Genomic DNA, 19,805 nt, shown 5'->3' with positions numbered 1-19,805 from the left:
GCAGGGTGCCTTAACCAGTTTCTTCACTGGATAAGGGTGCAGGCCTCTTGACCTCAGAGGACTGCTGTCCGTTGTTAACTGCACGAACGGTAAGTTCTGGGCACTTCAAATGTCTTAAAAGTCTTTTGTAATGATATCTCTTGTTTTGCAGGGTTCCGGCGATGGCGGATGGCGGGCTGATGAGAGTTGAGGATCGAACCCGCGTGAGGAATAGAAGCGCCTGGAAGCACGTAAGTAAGCGCTTGTAGCCTGCTTCACGATGCGCACTAACTGTCCCTTTTATCTTGCAGGTACAAGTTCGGAGCTTTAGAGAAGCTGAAGGGTGCTGGAATACCCACTGGATTCGGCGTGGGAAGGAGTAATGGCACGTGAGTAATAAAGTTGCCCAATGTCTTTAAACGCACCTTCTTTTGTCTTTCAGATGCAGGAATGCAGCGCGAGGCGTTGGTGACAGCCGATGGACCAGGTAAGAGATGCGCTGCCACTGAAGACCGTAGTGCTAACCTGTTCTTTCTTTGTCTTTACAGGTGCTGCTGAAGACTGGATTCCAGGATGGTAAGCCTTTGTTCCCTTAGGCCCAGGATCAGAAGCAGAAGACACGATGAGCGTTCTGCTGCAGAGAATGCAGAATAACGCAAAGCAAGATTCATCCATCGGGTGTGGTTTAAATAGCCTCCTGTAGTGCTTAGGTGTCTCCTTCCACAGCCACGCCTAGGTAAGAAAAGAGTTCCTGCTTTCCAGAAGAGTTCCAGTGTTCTGAACCTAGGGAGTGGCTCCTGCCCCACCCAACAGGAAAAGTAGTACCAAACAGAAGAGGATCAGGGGTTCAACTGGCAGGTAAGTAAGCAGCATGGTCTGCTGCAGGTAAGTCCGCCCAAGCATTATGAGCCCGGCGCTTCCAGCGCTGGGACTGGGCATCTTAATGAGCCTAAGGGAGTCGGGCAAGTCCTGATCTTTTGGAAGCAGAGATCATGACAGTCGCTTTGCCAATATTTGCAGTGGCCTCTCCCCCCAACTGCAAATGGATGGGGGGGGCATCTCATGTTCCCCTTCATAGGGGAAGAGATCTGCCCCCAGGGAGGGCTACATAAGGTGCCCCCATCCACTCAGGGTGGGGGGGAGAGGACCACCCCCTCCTTTTTCAAACACCAAAAATCCTGGTGGTCTAGTGGGCCCCACCAGGCCTCCGTCCCCCACCCAGAACAAGTTATAATAGTTTTTTGTTTTTCCCCTTCTCTAAGGGCAAATGGGCACGTGTGTGGCCATCTGCCCCCGGGGGGGGGTCAAAACGTACTGCCCCAATCTTGGGGGTGTGGTTCTGACAATATTTACAGTGGCCTCTCCCCCAACCCCAAATGGATGGGGGGGCATCTCGTGTACCCCTTCCTAGGGGCAGAAATCTATCCCCAGGTAGGGCTACATAAGGTGCCCCCATCCACTTAGGGTGGGGGGAGAGGGCCACCCCCTTGAAAAAATCCCTGGTGGCTAGTGGCCCCACCTGCACCCACCCCCACACAAAACTGTTTTTAAAAAATATATATATTTTTTTGTTTGCCCCCTTCCCTGGGGGCAGATGATCACCCATCTGCCCCCAGGGTATTGCCCCCATGCTTTGGGGGTCAGGGGGAGAGACACTCCCCCCACTTCAAAAACAGAATATTCTGGGGGGATAAATGACATTACATCCCCCCACTTAAAATTGTGGGGGGATTTGTTCCCCCTGCCCCCCCATGTCCTACGCCCATGAATCTGATTTAATACGCGGTAGTCTATGCACGTTCTGAGGTCGCCTTCCTTTATAGGCACAAAGAATAAAGCTGAGGATGCAGGGGACTTGGATGGACGAATGAAGCCATTAGCAAGGTATTGGTCCAAGTATTGTCGTAGGTGAAGGTTTTCGGGTTCCGTAAGGGCGTAGATCCTCCTGCATGGAGGTTGTGCACCGGGTATGAGGTCGATTTGACAATCGAATGATCTGTGAGGTGGTAAGGTGTTTGCCTGTTCTTTTTGAAAAACATCCTGGAATTCTTGATATTCCTGAGGTAACTGCACGACTGGATTAGCGACTGTGGCCAGGCCTTTGTTCAAGGTTTTTTTCCAGTTAACAGGTGTGTGCACAATCCGGGAAGGTTATGCTCTTCTCTCGCCAATCAATACTAGGATTATGTGTTTCCAACCAAGGTATCCCCAGTATTATTTGGAACTGCTGGGCTTTGATTAAATCAAAAACAATAGTCTCTCGATGCCCATCTTGACCCAACAGTGTCATCTCTGTGGTGGAATGAGTTACAGGCCCAGAGGCATTTTCAGTTCCATCAACTATGGTGATGACATCCGAAGAGTCTTTTTTGCAGAAGCCAATTCGTGGTCCATATAGTTTCCTACGGCCCCGCTATCAATGTATGCCCTTACTGCGTGCATATGTGATGGCTGCCTTGGATCAATAAGGACCATTGGTATGATTAGGTGCAAATTCTGAGTGTCCTCCTTCAAGCTCGGCAAGCGGACCTCTATGCTTGTCGGGCGTGGTTGTTTCCCGAATCAGGTTCTGTTTGATTTCTATCAGCAACTCCGACTACTTTCTTGGATGGTTTTATAGAGCAATCCCGTAGAAAATGTCCTGATGCCCCACAGTATAATCACAATTGCCTCTACCGTCTCCTTTCTCTCTCCTTTTGAGTTAAGGGTCCCTTAACCCCCCCGATCTGCATAGGTTCTGCTGCATCTGTTCCTTTGGGGGTGACGTTGGTTTTAACCAATACCCGATTCTCGAACTTAGCTCGGTCAGTCTTTCTATTCTGAAGTCGGTGGTCTAACTGGACCACTAAGTCTATATATTCTGCGCAATCCTGGGGTGGGTTCACAACTTGGGCCAAAACATCTTTAAGTTCTCCCCGAAGTCCTCGATGAAATAGTCTAATTTGTTTTACCTCTGGCCATCCGGTTTCCACCACCAACCTATTAAAGGTTGCGATATAGGTTAACAGATCCTGGTTACCTTGTCGTAGGGATAAAAGTTCCTTATCCAGGGCCTGTCCCTGGGAATGTCTGGCAAATAGTCTTTCCATGCTCATTTGAAAACCCTGAAAGTCCCGAAGAAGAGGGTCATCCTGATTGACTAGTGGAATCGACCAGTCAGCTGCACTGTCACTCAAATAAGATAATACAAAAGCTACTTTGGCTTGGTCATTTGGAAAAGCTCCAGGTCTGCATAAAAATTACAAGCGACATTGGTTCATAAACCTTTTTGGGTCCCCAGCAAAGCGTTCAGGTGGAGCTAAAGGAATAGCCCCTGGTAAAACCACTTGCACCGGATTGCTCGATGAAACAGGAGGTGGATTCCCCCAGAGTCCAGATAAAGGTGTTTGCCCTGCTTGGTTTTGCAGCAGTTGCCTAGCCAGATCGTCAGTGCGCTCCTTTGAGACAATCAGTTCTCTCCTGAGGGCATTAGTCTCTTGGCGAGCGCAGTGCACTTCCGCCCTAAGTTCCCCCAATAATTGGGCCAGTTGGTCGGTTTCTGAGGTTTCCATAACGCCCGGGTGGGGATTTATAGAGAGGCTTTGCGTTCTGTTACGCTCACCTAGCTCCCACAGGGGCGTTGGTCGGATCCAGATGGCTGCGGTCTCCACCAACGTGATGCGTAGTGCAGAGATGACTGACTGGACTGGCCCTCCTAATCTTGTCTGCGTGATCCGTAGAAGTATTCTCCTGCAAGTGGAGAGATGGATTTAGTCACCCGTGAATTCAAGTGATGGCATCCCCCCCCCCCCACTGGCCTCCCAACTAATCACCTCCGAAGTACCCTCTCAGCAATCTCACCTTATATTCTTGAAAGATGAGCTCTCCATCCTGCATGGATTGCAGGGGCGCGTTGATGCCAGTTACTTCACTGGTTTCAAGGCGTGGGAGAGTTCCGGAGAGTATTAACTCTTGAGGTTCCTGGTAAGGTCCAGTAAGTATCAAGTTCATAGAGTTCAATATGTCCGATGTTTCACTCTTGTCCCCCCTTCCTTCCTTGTCTTGCTGCTGAGATCGTGAGAAGATGCCCTGGTGGCAGCTGGTGGCGCTCAGGTAAGAGTCTGTATTACCCGACGCTGTCCAGTAAATGTTGCACGTGTTTAACGTGTTTTCTCTCTTTGCAGGTGCGGCACATGAAGATGTGGAGAGTTATAGAATAATGACTCCGGTGGTAAATCAGGTAAGTATAAGGTGATAAGAGTTATATTTGTTGGTTTTCTCGGCTCACCTTGTTGTTTTCTTTTGTCCTTCAGGTGCTGGAGTTCGGCGAAGAAATGATGGAGGCAGCGCCAAATCGAAAGATGCTACGAGAACTGGTGAGTATGGCGCGGCGCTGCAGCTGGAGATGCGATGCGTACAAAAATGTTCTTTCCAGGTCCGGAGGCGAGATGGATCTGGAATCAGGTGAGGAATTCAAAAATAGTTTTTCTAACCTTGTCCTTTTCTTTCCTCTTTGTTTTAGGAGCTCCAGATTCGAGGCGGGCGTGGCAGAAGACTGGATGCAGACTGCAGGCACGGTGAGCGTTACGCTGCTGGATGCAGAATAACGCGAAGCGTGTGCTGTTGTTCGGGCGTGGTTTAAATAGCCTCCAAAGTAGTTTCAGGTAAGAAGTTCCCTAGAACCATGCCAGAGTAAAAAATAGTCCCTGTAATAAAATAGTCCCATCCAGGCCTCACGTTGGCTTGGACTCACTAGCAGCATGGTCTTCATCAGGTAAGTAAAGTCTGAGCCTGGCGCCTATGGCGCCAGGACTGATTTCTATGATGAGCCTGGTGCCTAAGGCGCCAGGACTGAACCCAAACAGCCCCCAGCCGGGGCTGTTAGGTTTTTAATGAGTATCTGGATGCCTGCTCCCGGAGCTGATGGGCTTGGTCCTGATGCCCGGGGGGTAGGCATCATGACAACAATTGTTTGTTAGACAAAGTGAAATCATCTCAAGAATCATCTGAGAGTGTTGGAGATAATTCAAGGACAGTGTATGCAAGAAGTGTTCACAAGCTTTAAGGCCATCACTGTGTCTTATTGACGTGTAGAGAGAAACCACATCCAGAGTTGTTAGTAAAAAAGTGGATTGGTGTCCCGTAAATAGGAAGGCAAGGTGGTAACAAATGACACCAAGGTTTCATCTATAAATCGTGAGGTGTTTTCTAGCAAAGCCCCGCATAGTGTGACAATAGGTCTGCCCAGAGGTCTAGTAAGAGTCTTGTGTACTTTAGGCAGAAAGTAGATAGTCGGTGTCACAGGGAACTTGGGATGTAGATACGAACAAATGTCCTCATCCAACAAGTCTTTCTCCTTCCAAGTCTGCAAAAGATTGCCCAATTTATCGCTCATGATTTTTGATGGATCCTCAATCAATTTGGCATAAGTCCTTGTTCAGCAATTGTCTGTAAGCCTCTTTAATGTAGTCCCCACGGTTCATAAAGACGATGTTCATGCCTTTATCTGATGGTTTGATAATGAAATCAGTCATTGTACTCAAGCGTTCGATGGTGCCTTGTTGTGATACAGTAAGGTTAGATTTATAAGGTACTCGTTGTTTCCTGATTTTATTTAAATCGTGGACAACCAAGTCCTGGAAGGCCTCAACATGACCCCTGGGTTAAATACTGGGTTGAAGCGTGACTTGGCTGTAAGTAGAGTCTTCCCTGGCCAACTAGTATCGACATACATAGAGGCAGATTCTTGGTCCCAAACATCAGTGACTAGATCACATTCAGTGTCTAAATGTTCCAAGTCCCTTAAGGTGAACGTATCTTGTACAGAAACATCAGTACCACCCTGGAGATTAGATTTAGGTTTAGGTTTTGGAGGATACATGGCGAAGAATGTTTTCAATCTAACTTTGCGCATGTATTTATCAAAGTCAATCCTGGTTTCAGCATAGTCGTATCTTGACGAGGGGCAAAAGTTGAGGCCCATTTGTAGTACGTTGGTTTCTTCAGCGGTGAGGGGATGGGTGGATAAATTGATTAATCGCTCCGGATTGTCCCCGTTTGATGTGGATGCTGCGCCTTCCCCTCCTTGTTTTTTTCAACCTCTTTGGCCTGAGGATTTTCCTCTTCCTCTGCCTCTCGTTTTCTTTCCGCTGTTTAGCCTGCCCTCCATAACCAAAAGTCTCATCTCCTCTAAAAAATGAAGCTTTCTAGAGAACTGTTCACCCTCACTCTCAGTAGTATCAACATCAGAGGAGGATGCATCGGTGGGAACATCAGTAGTGCTAGGCGTTGGTTTGGGAAGGTTTTTATGTAAATTATCAAAACGTTTTGCAAAAGTTAATACTCTTCCCTGTTCATAATCTTGTTTATCCCTGATGCATTTCCTTTGTTTACGTAGTTGAATTTCCTCCTCTTATGTTTTGTAACCATTCTCAATACTGATACGAAGGCTCTTCCCTTCTTCACTCTGGTCAAATTTTTCAAGTTCCTCCTCTACATCCTGAAGCTTAGCCAATATCTTATGACGATCCATGCGGGCATATTTGATCAGAAAATTAAGAAATGTTACTGAGCAGGTATTACTGGATTCACCCCATTCCTCTAGCATGGCTGGATCTTGTTCTTCGAAGGAGGGTGTGGTAAGTATTCGCAGACCTCTCGGAATACGTCCAACGTCTATGTAATTTTGTAAGGAGTGTTCCTCCCACCACTTGCTGATCTCACAACACCTTAATTTTTCTAATTCTCTGAGCAATCTAATTTCAGTATTAGATTGTGGGTCCAGGGTAGGAACCTGAGGTGTAGGTTTAACAGGTTGCTTTTCACAAAAAAGCGGCGCCGCTAGAGTTTTTCTCAGGTTCTCCCTTTCTTGTTGTGATGCCATAATGTAAGTGAACTATGCTGTCTAAATGCACCTCAAGTCTTTGCAGCATTAAACAGTGTTAGCTCTCTAGCATGAACAATAGTACAGTGCCGGTGCTGTATATCCTTACGGGTTATCCAATGGGCGCAGGAACTGGTGAGAACAAACAGAAGCAGAGAAACCACGTAGTCCTACCTGAGCAGATGGAAATTTCTCCCATCCTCCGATGCAGAAAAAAATCCAACCCGTATCACAGGCAGGTCTTACTGGAACTCCGCCAAACTGTAGCCTCGCCACTCGTAGTCGAGGTGGATAAACCAGAGCGCAACAATGAGCCCTTCAAGAGATCCATGAGGGAAACTCCTCGTGCGCTTCACATAAATTGATGGATGCAAAATCCAGCATCGTAGATCCCACGACGTGCAAATATTTTCAAACGAAAAATTGTGCCCCAAAACAGGGCAAAACCAGCGGCTTCATATCTGAGGCTTCTGGAATCTGCTTAGATCACATGCTGTGCATAGGCTGACATCTAGTGGAAGCTGCGGAGTATTAGTTTGTTTTTCGAAAATGGGCGTCGACACAGGGCGTGCCAGTAATACTATCCCTAGTGTGACATCCACTGTACCCATGATCCCTCGCGCTTCTAGGACCCTCAGATTGTTTTTTTCCGCCATACTGATCGGAAGCATCCAGCGGAGTTCCTTGGTTTTAGCCATAATTTAGCAAAAATATCGTTCTATTTCCCCATTTCTCCACCCCAACGTTGAGTCACCGAACTTCCACACTCGACGCCGGCCCGGAGAAGAAATCGACCATCGAGAGCTGCACGACGGACTTGGGCCTCGGAAGGCCTCTGCCCTCAGCCTTGCAAGTAGGGAGAGTGGGGGGTGATACATACTCTACACTCTTAAATATATAGGTACATTCTTATATATTCCTACACTCATTAGCCCACTGCCACAGGGTGCGTATGGAGGGTACCTCTTTCCAATTTTGCCCCAAGTGCAACCGCAAGTACCCTTGGGTTGACAGACTAGCCATGTGCAACCTCTGCTTGCCGAGGGACCACCCGAGGCGAACTGCAGAGCGTGTAGTAGGTTTAAACTGAAAACACTAAAGGACCGTTCGATCAAGCGTTGGGCCCACCACGCCAGGCGTCAAGAGGCCATGGCAGCCGAGGGCGCCTTCAGCGATGGCAGCGACGCCGTGCTTTCGGACGGCGAGGGTGACCTGGCGTCGAGAGACAGCCAAGCCCAAGTCCCCGACCTCGGAAGGTCGTCCGGCAGGGCGGCTATGGGGAAAACCCCTGGCGGGGAACAATAATAACCAGCAGTCTACCCAGGGTTATGGCAGGGGTAATAAGACAGCGGCGGCACGCCTCCACCAAAACAGTGACGTTCCGTTCAGGGTCCCTTACCATGCATCCCCAGTAGGGGGATGCATTTCCAACTTCACCCAAGCTTGGGAAGGGATCACATCAGACAGATGGGTGCTGTCCACAGTGTCCGCAGGATACTGCATAGAACTGTTAGAGCGTCCCCAAAACCACCCTCCACGACAAGGAATACACTCATTGGACCACCAGAAGATCCTCCTTGAAGAGATAGTCGATCTTCTAGCAAAGGACACGATAAAACTCGTCCCAGGACACCAGGTAAACAAGGGGATTTATTCAACTTACTTCCTTGTGCTAAAAAAATATTTGACAATGCGCCCAGTATTGGACTTACGGCCTGCAAACAAGTATGTCAAGCCCCAAAAATATTGCATGACTACTCTCCAAGAGTTAATCCCCCTCATAAAAAAGGGGGATTACATGGCAAAATTGGACATAAAAGATGCCTATTTTCATATTCCCAGCGCACAGAAAGTACTTGCGCTTCAAGGTGGACAGTCAGCACTACCAGTTCAAGGTACTGCCCTGCGGGATAGCCTCAGCTCCAAGGGTATTCACCAAGGTAATGGCGGTGGCAGCGGCACACCTACGCAGGGAGGCAGATAACATTACGCAAAGCAATGCGCTTGCTGGGCTTGTATGTACCTGGTCCCACATGCGCGCCTGCGTCCCATGCCAGAATGGTTGGCGAAACAGTGGTCTAAGGCAAGTGGTCAGTGGGACGATTTAGTGGTCGTTTCGCCAACACTTGTACAAAGCCTTCACTGGTGGACAAGAGAGAATCTGTCCAAGGGGAAACCCTTTTACGATCCCGAGATACAGGCGGTAGTCACAACAGACGCATGCCTGACAGGGTGGGGAGCACACAATCTCCTCCACACAGCTCAGGGTCTCTGGTCTCACTCAGTGGCCAAGAATCATATCAGCCTGCTAGAGCTTCTGGCAGTATTCAGAGCGCTTCAAGCGTTCGAGCCCTACCTGTTGAACCCGTCAGTGCAGATCCTGACGGACAGCACTACAGCCATGTTTTACCTGAACAAACAAGGAGGGACTCGTCCGCCAAATCTGTCCAAGCTTGCCCAAAAAATTTGGATATGGGCACTCAGACGGAACATCTTCCTGTCATCTCAACATGTTCCAGGGGATTTCAATTCTCTGGCGGATGCTTTGAGCAGAGATCCCCTCCCAGAGGAACACGAATGGTGTCTACACAGAAAAGTCATAGAAGATATCTTCTCTCAGTGGGGTTTCCCCACTATAGACCTATTCGCCACGAGCGAAAACAGACAGTGCCCAGGATTTGCATCCAGGTTCCGCCAACCAGACTCCCAGGGGAACGCCCTGTGGATGAACTTGTCAGGGATGTTTGCGTACGCTTTTCCACCAACACCTCATCATGAAGGTGGTCAACAAGATGAACAGAGAATCGATGACTCTCGTCCTAGTTGTTCCCATGTGGGCGAGACAACCGTGGTTCCCACACTTATGCAGACTAGCGGTGTGCGAACCCATCAAACTCCCGGGCTGGTAAACCTACTGTCCCAGCACCAGGGTCACAAAGTTCATCCTCAACCCAACTCAATGAACCTGTCAGCATGGCTCCTGAGGTCTTAGAGATTGGACATCTCCATTTACCGCAGAGCTGTATGGAAATCCTAAAGGAATCTAGGAAGCCAAACACGAGGCACTGCTACTTTGACAAATGGAAAAGATTTGTTATCTGGTGCCAGAGTAAGCAAATCAACCCGGTTGATTGCACTCCTTCCACAATTGTCACATACATGCTCCACCTGCTAGACGCAGGGTTGGTTTGTAACTCGCTGAAGGTACACCTGGCAGCTCTGTCCGCATACACCACCTCCCATAGCAAAGTATTGTGGTGGAAAGTACCAGTGGTTAAAGCCTTCATGGAAGGAGTAGAGACTTCACCCTCCAATTTCAAACCCACCACCAGGATGGGACCTTAACGTGGTGCTATCTAAACTCATGGGGCCCCCTTTCGAGCCCATGCATAAAAGCATCTCAAACACTTGACTTATAAGACGGCCTTCTTAGTAGCTATTACATCTATAAGAAGGGTCAGTGAAATTCAGGCTCTGTCAGTGCAGGATCCTTTCTTTACAGTTCATAAAGATAGACTGGTTTTACGTACACACCCTAGGTTCTCACCTAAGTTTATTTTTAAATTCCACGTGAACCAGTCCATCGAGCTTCTGGCTTTCTTCCAAGACCCACAAAGCTCGGCTGAGGTGAAACTACACACCCTAGATGTGCGTAGGGCTGTCTATACTATGTAAACAAAACCAGACCGCTAAGGAAAACAGACCAAATGTTTGTCTCCGTAGCTACAGGCAGAGAGGGAGATCGCGTCTCTAAAGATGGCATCTCTAAGTGGATTGTTAATTGTATCCAGCTGTGTTACTCCCTTTCTGAAAAAACTCTGCCTTTCACGCCAAGAGCCCACTCTACAAGAGGCATTGACACCATTTGCAAAGCAGCTACTTGGAGCTCTATTCACACTTTTACTCAGCATTACTGCATTGACACCCATTCCAAGACAGATACTCAAGTGGGACAAGCGGTTCTAAGACATTTATTTGCTCATGACCCTTCTCACATCCCACCTCCTTCTAACACTGCTTGCTAATCTATTCACAGCCTGTGATCTAAGCAGATTCCACAAGCCTCAGAAGGGAAACATTACTCACCGTAATCGTATTTCTGATGCTTGTATCTGCTTAGATTCACATGCGACCCACCTTTCCTTCCCCTCTGAGAGAAGGCGCATAGATGCTTGTAGTCTTATCTTTCTATCTATCTGCTTGGATTATCTGTACTCGCGCTACTCCTCATGCTACCTCATGTCAGAAAAAAAATACAATCTGAGGGTCCTAGACGCGTGAGGGATCATGGGTACAGTGGACGTCACACTAGGGATAGTATTACTGGCACGCCCTGTGTCGACGCCCATTTTCGAGTTTCGAAAAACAAACTGTAATACTCTGCAGCTTCCACTAGATGTCGGCCTATGCACAGCATGTGAATCTAAGCAGATACAAGCATCAGAAATACGATTACGGTGAGTAATGTATCCCATATAGTTCTATGGATTTTTCCCACATTGAGAGTCCACAGCCATTGCTTTTTGCTCACTGTGTATGTGGGCGGGACAAAGACTGATATGCATATGGATATTCCTCCTTTGTGAAAAGTACAGTGAGCAAAAAGCAATGGCTGCAGACTCTCAAAGTTGGAAAAAACTACAGAACACGTTATCATGCCATGTTCTTTCTAGAGAGGTGCGCCTGCTATCTTTTTTGTATAAATATAATATTACCTCCCATCCTATAATATTTGGGGAAAGTGATTGTGTGGAGGGAATAATCATGGCAACATAATCACTGTATACGCTTTTTGGTGCACACAGGCATTACAATGTTTGGTCTTAATTTCATGCAGGAGCGTTCACTACAAGGTCACAAGTGGATCTCTATGTCCTAGACACACAATTTCCCCAGCATTGTTACATTTTATACTGTTTGGTCACTTTACCCATAATATCAATGTACTTTGTTTTCCTTTTAATATACTCCTCTTTAACAGTATTTATGTATATATCTTTATCCTGTTACTGTGATTACTACAGGTTCTGACATTTTTGCAGCCAATGAGTTGATGCCCCTTTACTCCTGAATGTAGGCATTAAGTCTCTCATATACATGTGTTTGTGAGCATTATTCAGAGCATTGTGGAAACCTGCAACTTTCATTGATGTTCAATGATTATTTTGGCCACCACCCAAATGTGTAACTAGTGGTGTGTGTGTGTGTGTGTGTGTGTGTGTGTGTGTGTATATATCTTGATGATATTATTTTTATTTTTTAGGAATTAAGCTTAAGGAAGAAGGGTCTTGAATGTTTAGTTTCTATTTTAAAGTGTATGGTGGAGTGGAGCAAAGACCTGTACGTGAACCCCAACCATCAGACCAGTCTTGGTAAGAAGCTAAACTCCTCATTCATAACATTGCTATTTATTAATTTATTCAAAAACCATATCATTATATTCCAATGTCGAGTGGATAAACCTCTATACTGTGTGTTGTAAATTGATAGCAGTGTCCCTTAACACATGCCTAAAGAGTCTGATGCAACTCAACACAGCTTGCATTCATCTTCCGTGCATATGCTAGAAACCGACCTCAATGCTTACACTGTGGGGAATCAAATTCAAATCTTTTTTTATTTTACATTGTCATTTTTCTATAAAACCATTCTCTGATAAGTATGTCTGTTGATTTTAAGTTTTAATTTGCTATGTGAAGTAGTTAAATCCACTGAACTTTTTGATAGGTTTGTTTAGAAATGACATTCCTCTATTTAGAATTGGACTCAGAAATATCATTAATTTACCTATTGCATGACTGCATGTGTGCAAGCTTTCTTAGATTGCCACATACAGGCCAATTCTAGTTTCTGTAATCCAGTTAGAAATGTACTGATATTTCATTGTGGTCTTCCCCAGCATAAAGTTAGGTTACCATCTTTCAAGTGATTTTGATTTCAATAAAACAAATTTTGAATTACTAATACAGCCGGTCTTTTCCCCAGATTTGTCGAGTGGGATTGTGTATACTAGGTGGCTTTAAGCTGGGGGATGTACCTTCGCAAGATCTATAATTGAATCGACAAAAGATCTGTTCACATTACATACATAGCGCAATTGATGGCTCCTTTTGTCTGCTAGCAACTTTCTTTGCCAATTCACCTATTGTGCACATCCCTGGGTTCTGATAAATAGGTATTGCAGATAGCATGTTATTTGAGGAGTACCTGTAGACGCTTCTAATGCTGTCTGGTCCCCACCCAGTTTGTTAGTGTGATATTTGAGGTGCTTTTCCACATTTGTTGGCAGGGATATTTCCAGCAGCTGTGCTCCCTTTGAGTTTAGGGTTTTTATCTGAATAAAGGAGCCAATACCAGTGAATGTTTCCAAATTGTCAGTTTTTTTTTCTTCCATGCAGGCCTTCAGCAAGATAAGGACTTGGTGAGCTGCAGTGCAGTTCACCACTACTGAAATATGACATGGATTTCCCTGAGGTTCCATCATGGCTTCCAACAGGGGCACCGATGTAGCCTTGTATCAGACATGCAGCCCATGTTCTCATCGCTGGGGATCACCTTGAAATTCACTTTGTGGCCAAGCATAGTCTGTTGTCCCCAAATAATAACCATATGACCATAAACCAGATCTGTTAACAGGTACTGAAAACACATAACACAGGCCTGAGTTCCAGTTTCCTAGACCGCTTAACACACATTTGTTGGAGATAGAGCTTTATAAAGCACAACTGAGCATGCAACATTGGTTAAAATGGCAAGCTACTCCGTGAATTGAGTAATTAAACTGACCCATCACCCAGAAATTTGGCCGACACAAGCCTGTCAGGTTAGCTCTTCTGGTACTGCTTATTAGCATAGGGACCAATCGGTGCCTGCTCAGAGGTACTACCCTTGGTCATGCCTAAAGAAGTTGATATGCAAGGACCTTCAGCTCCACATGATTGTGTTTACTCTAATTCTTCCTGACCCATGGAGCTCGACTTCAATGGCAAACCTAGGTTAAAGTGACATTATTGCTACACTCAAGGTAGTGTCCACAGAGTTGTGATTCCAATCTTTTAGGTCTTCTCCGTGCACATTTGTGTCCTTACATTTTCATTATATACTGACCTTCTAGTGGAGTGTAGATGTATGTATTGTACTAACCATCTGTACTTAGTATAGCATTTAATAAGTTCCATCCTTGAATCCAGTTAGTCTGGAAAATAACAAGGACAATTTAGTTTGCTGTACTACTTTTGATCTTGGTGAAAATACGTTCTTACGGAGTGCTTAAATCTGCATTGAGTAGATATACAAAAAGCTTTACTGTTTGTTAATGTGGTGTGCTACCTTGAATGACATGTGCTCCAAAATGTTTTTTTAAATAAACAAGTTTAGACAGTTTATATTAGCGTTATAATTAACTTGCATTGCATGCTTCGTGGTCTGTTTCCTGACAAAAAGGAAAAATGTTTTATTGAACCTCTAAGCCCTTTGGTTTACATCAAAAATGTACAGTGGGAGTTCCTGGTCCCTCCCCGCCAAAGTCCCCTTCCCCTTTCCATCTCCCCTTCCCCTTCCCCTGCCTCAATCTCTGATAAAACCCCCTGGAACCCAATCCCTCCCACCATCAATGCCCACTCCAGCAATAATCCTTTTTTTTTTTTTTACGTGGGACATCCACAGAACACCTGCCACTTGGCCATTCCCTCCACTCCCTACCGGTTTGCCCCGACCCAACGCTCCCCTTTTAATGCTCCTTTTCTGCCACGTTTCGGTCAAATTTCTGTGCACCTGTAATAAGGCGTGCTGAACTGCTTTTTGGGCAGCCAAGTGAATAGCTGGGAGGCACATCAGAAGGGCATTCCCACCCATTGTTGTGCAAGACCACAAGGGCCTGAAATACGGTCCTGTTCTCGAAATTCAGTTTTTGATTGATCAGAAGCTGTAGTTGTGTATGTATATATGTATATATACATGTGTGTATATATATATATATGTATGTATATATATATATATATATATATATATATATATATATATTCAGTAAAAAAACTTTGTTAAAGGGATGTTGTGGTTCCAAGTAAAACCGAAAAACCGTTGAAATTTGCCAGTTATGGTAACCTAAGCAACCAAAACTCGCGCCACCACTGTGCAGTGCTAAGACTAACACCCAGGACATCAAAGATGACATCACAAATGTCATTGATGACATCACTGATGACATCACATGTGCATTTACTTTTCATGAAAAGTCTGTACAAGGGATTCTTATTGTAATGTTGATAAAGTGTAGAGGATCATTGGAATAAATATCATGAGGTACGTAGTGCATTAAGGAATGCATTGATACAAATAGCATTCTATTATTAAGTTATTTCCAGTATACTAAGCTACTCATGTAGAAACATAGGCATTGTGTACAGCATACATGATGGAGGTGCAATATTCATAATCTTTCAATGTTGAATAGTAAAATGATAAATGCTTTATTAGTTTTGCGTACTATGAAACATTTAATAAGTAGCTAATAAACCCACTTAATACATAATTGCATTATTTCAAACAAAACACAGACAACAACACATACATATATGAGCATATACAGGGAAAATGAAGTAAACAAAAAAACTGCAGTATTACTAAACAATCTTCATACCCTAACTGATTATCTTCATGCACAGAAATAATTGCTCTGCTTCAAAGCTACTACTTCCCTATGTATAACTATCACATATTGTGACTAGACCCTAAGGAAAGTAGTGTGAGTGCAATGTATACAAATATGAGCATATCCAGGGAAAGTACAGTAATAAAAAACAGCAGACCTATAAAAAGTGTTGATAACCTTACTAATCATCTTCATACATAGAAAGCATTGCTGTCTTCCATGTGTGTGTTTTCCCCTATGTATAGGTTTCATATGCTGTGAGTGAACCCCAAGTGAATTACTGTAAGAACATATTAAGTCTATAAATATAGTACTTTTTAAATTTTTAGTTCCTGACTGTTACTGGCCTACATATGGCAGTAAAGGAAAAAAGAGGGAGCCATACAGGTGATGTCATCAATGACATTTGTGATGTCATCTTTGATGTCATGGCTGTTAGTCTTAGCAGTGCACAGTGGTGGTGCGAGTTATGGCTGCTTAGGTTACCATAACTGGCAAATTCCAAGGGGTTTTCGGTTTTACTTGGAACCATAACGTCCCTTTTTAACAAAGTTTTTTTCACTGAATTTCATAGGTTTTTAGTAGCGCAACTTAACCATAAACTTCCTGTAACAAAGTTTTTTTTCACTGAATATAGATATAGATAATATAAATTTGATAAAAGGTTTAATAGGATTCCCTTAGTTTATATACATATAACATACTGAACTCCCTACCTGCGCTAGTGGTTCTGATGTATGCGAACCATGCGCATGTCCGCGCACGGACGTGGGTCAACAGCAACACTATACAAAAATTCAGGGGGTATCTAACATTGTTGTATCATGCAATAAAAATACTGAACATGTTAAACAAGCAGCACATAAATACATTACATTCAATAAAAAGAAGTGGAAACTGTATATATAAGACACCAACCGTTCACTTACATAGCATATGCAACATAATGGAATATACCAAAACAAAATAAATATGCCTCGAACAGAATTACCTCACAGAAACTGCACAGCAAAAATCAACAGCACACCTACGCAGCAGTAACAGCAAAACTTGGCAAGAAACTAGAGTACATTACATTTATTGTATATATTTATTAACTTTCTGTATTAGGTACACTAAACGTTATATATTTTTTTTTTACACAGAAATGTCTAGTAATTTGGAATGGCTGGAAGACAATTTTCCTCGGGATGAAATGAGTGAAAACAGTGATATTAGTGGTAGACACTACACTTCTCTATATAAATCAATTAATAACCATTACTTTGTGTACGTAACAACAATATATTTTTTTCACAGACCATACAGATATTAAAAATAATACAGAAACAGAGACCTTAGAAAATCATCTGCAGCGAATGGAGCAAAAAATTGATCTATTTAAGGAATAGTGCCCACAGAAATATTATTGTCCCCTGGGTTCGGGCATGTGTTTTTAAGCATACATTGATCGATCGCACATACATTTCCTATGCACCTTACCGTACTTTTCCTATTTTTTACACATGTGAAATCAGGCAGCAGGACGCGGGCATCTTGTGATAATCTTATCCGTTGCTGCATCGCCCAAGGTGGACTGCCATAGCGGCACTAATTCATATGCTCCGCCTCTGAGGCTGACATCACCAAACCTAGTGATAATCTCTGCCTATCTACAGGACGTTACTGGGCAGCATTGCTAAACACGCCAAGTCATCACCTACGTGTTAACGTTAGTTGACGCAAAACCCGAAATATCAACGCACCTCATCTCACAACACAGCACGTCCCAATTTTGAGTATAAAACTATACTTTTAAAGGAAATAGTAAAACTGTACAATTTGTAAAGTACTTTTATTGCACAATAAACGCTGCAACAACATCCGGCGATTGCCATATTCAAGGAAATAGGTAATTATTTTCTTTGTTCTCCATCCACAAATGTTCATCGTGAGTCACACGGTGTTCTTTTTTAGGTATAAGAAGTGCATTAGACGCACCGTCAATCGCAAGCCTTTGGCATCAGCTTGGCGCTAGGCCACTGTAAACAATGTCAGGTTGCTCCTTATCGCTGGTACTGCGTAAGGGCATATCGGCCCGTGGCGATAGTCCCAAAAAAGCGTCATTGTGATGCAGCCATTCAAGTGTATCTGCAGCTGCCGGTTAAAAAACCAGTCAGTTGGTATCTTGAATCGATGACAATTGCAGAAAGGCAGGATGTAGCCGTTTCAAAAACATAACAGAAATGTGTCAGTAGCCGATCTTTATTACAATTCATCATTTTACCCATTAATTTGGTACCATGTTAAAACTAATGATGAACACACATGTGAAACAATGGGAACACTGAGAAAACAAAGTGGAAAGTACTCCACAATTTGCTTCAGAGGTTAGTGCTTTGGAGTATGGTCAGCTCGAAATGAGATGCGGAGGCTGACGCTACAATCAGGGAGCAAGCCAAGTACAAGAAGAAAACATAGACAGAATTTTAATTAAATATTAGCGTTGCATTAGGTGTTTGTGGAACCTGGGAGAACCCAGTGGTGGACTACATGCATCTCGATGCTGGACTGCCCATGTGCCCGGGACAAAGACAAGTACACACACAGGTCATATGTGCGTGTCGTTGCAATATGCCACAAAGAACAACCGAGTACAATGTAAGCCAATGATAACGGTCGGCGAACGATAAGTTGACTCGTTGATCTATAAAATCGTCAAAGTAAAACTTACATAATAGTCAGCATTTCCATTCTCTCAGCGTAACGCAGAGACTCCGTTCAAGTAAACGAATTTTCATAAAATGAAATTACATCTTCCTTTGCCCAGTTTTGGAATGGGGACCCTTATCATATTTGACGGTGTTACTCCCCTCCCTTCATTCCTTTTTGAATCCTGCCTTTCTTTCAAGGTCGAAAAACTATTGAACCTTATACTGTGTACGATGTGTGGGTTTGCTCAGCTCGCAAGCAGAAATTCAAAGCTGCTGACCTTCACTCAGAATGGGAGCCAATAGCCCTTCAGAACATAGTGGCATTGGAAATATTTTTGAAAAACATATGAATTGTTTACTACCATCCACCAATGGTGTGCAAAATTTGTAGTGATTTACTTTGTTCCTCTGGAGAACTTCCCACTCTCCACCGACTTCCACAGCCAGCCCACACCACCTGTCAACTCAGCCCATCTCCTGTTTACACGGCAAATCCGGTAAACATTTCTCGCAAGGAGCAAGTCTCGAGCCCTGACAAAATGTGCTTGTACGAGAATGTCCGAGCAAGCCCTGCTACAACCCCCTCCGGCCAGGGTGCGGTCCCTTGAACCCATGACCACAGTTATAGAAGCCCTATAAGTTGCACATGTGTGTTTGCACTATCCCACTTTGGGTGAGTGGACACAAACTTGAATCAATGAAAAATTGAAATACTCATTGATGAAAGTTCTGTTGTGCTTTATTTTGTTGCTGCTTTTGATGGCACAAATGTACTACACATTATAAAGTTCTGGTTGCAGCACAGTGAGGCAAAAATCTCCTGTACTGACGCTGGGGAAACTTTCTCAAATGGCACCAACGACACAGGCGGGTATTACTCGTCGAACGTAGTGTCCATGTCTCCCATAAAGCCCCCATGTAAACGAACGATAGGCCACCAGCCTGTACCACCTGTGAAAGAGAAAGATACAAACTGTTTCTAAAAGAACAAAATAAGTGCATTAAACCTTAGTTGACAATGACAAATCTAGTATCAAATGGCATTTGCCAGTACACATGTTACTTAGACACTGTACAATATTGAACGACTATGCATTCCATTACATTTGGGACAAAAAGAAATATTGCTTCATGGCTGTACATTAAAGAAACATAAGGACACCACTATGATTTCCCCAAATTGCGAGTGATGTATAGAATTGCAAGACTACATTTGTTTGGCATAGATATATCAAAGTTACAACAATATAGGAGTCAACCATGACATGGTAGTAGGCTAAGTGACATCACAACTAGAGTACACTTACTCGTTACTTGGATTGCGAGGGCGAACTGTTGCTCGGAGTTCGTGCATAAGCACCGTCACATAAGGGAATCTAAGATGTAGAGCCACTCCACAGCGATCTGCATGCACCTCCAACCAATTTATCCCCGATTCTCCCAATATTCAGACAATCTGCTTTCTGAAACAGTCATCGCTATATGCTCTCCTCTCAGGAAAAAGACTTTCTGACAAAGTCTCTGCTCACACATCACACCCAGTAAACCCTATTCACCAATCCCTTGCTCTGCGAAGACTCATTAGCATGCCTCTCATCCTCAAAATCCCTGTAAGTAATAA

General features: G+C 44.3%; 1 protein-coding gene across 1 annotated transcript in view; it reads left to right on the top strand.

Annotated features, from left to right (window-relative positions):
* The window catches only part of ARFGEF2 (ARF guanine nucleotide exchange factor 2), a 2,106,550-nt gene that overhangs the window by 652,383 nt on the left and 1,434,362 nt on the right, over nucleotides 1–19,805 (top strand). The window contains exon 13 of the mRNA XM_069651280.1: nucleotides 12,105–12,213. Within this exon, the coding sequence (XP_069507381.1) occupies nucleotides 12,105–12,213 (109 nt within the window). The remainder of the gene's footprint in view (nucleotides 1–12,104; nucleotides 12,214–19,805) is intronic.

Source organism: Ambystoma mexicanum, chromosome 3p (genome assembly GCF_040938575.1).
Source record: "Ambystoma mexicanum isolate Mex_15411 chromosome 3p, UKY_AmexF1_1, whole genome shotgun sequence".
In the NCBI taxonomy this organism is placed as follows: Eukaryota; Metazoa; Chordata; class Amphibia; order Caudata; family Ambystomatidae; genus Ambystoma; species Ambystoma mexicanum.
This window is presented reverse-complemented; position numbering and strand designations above follow the sequence as displayed.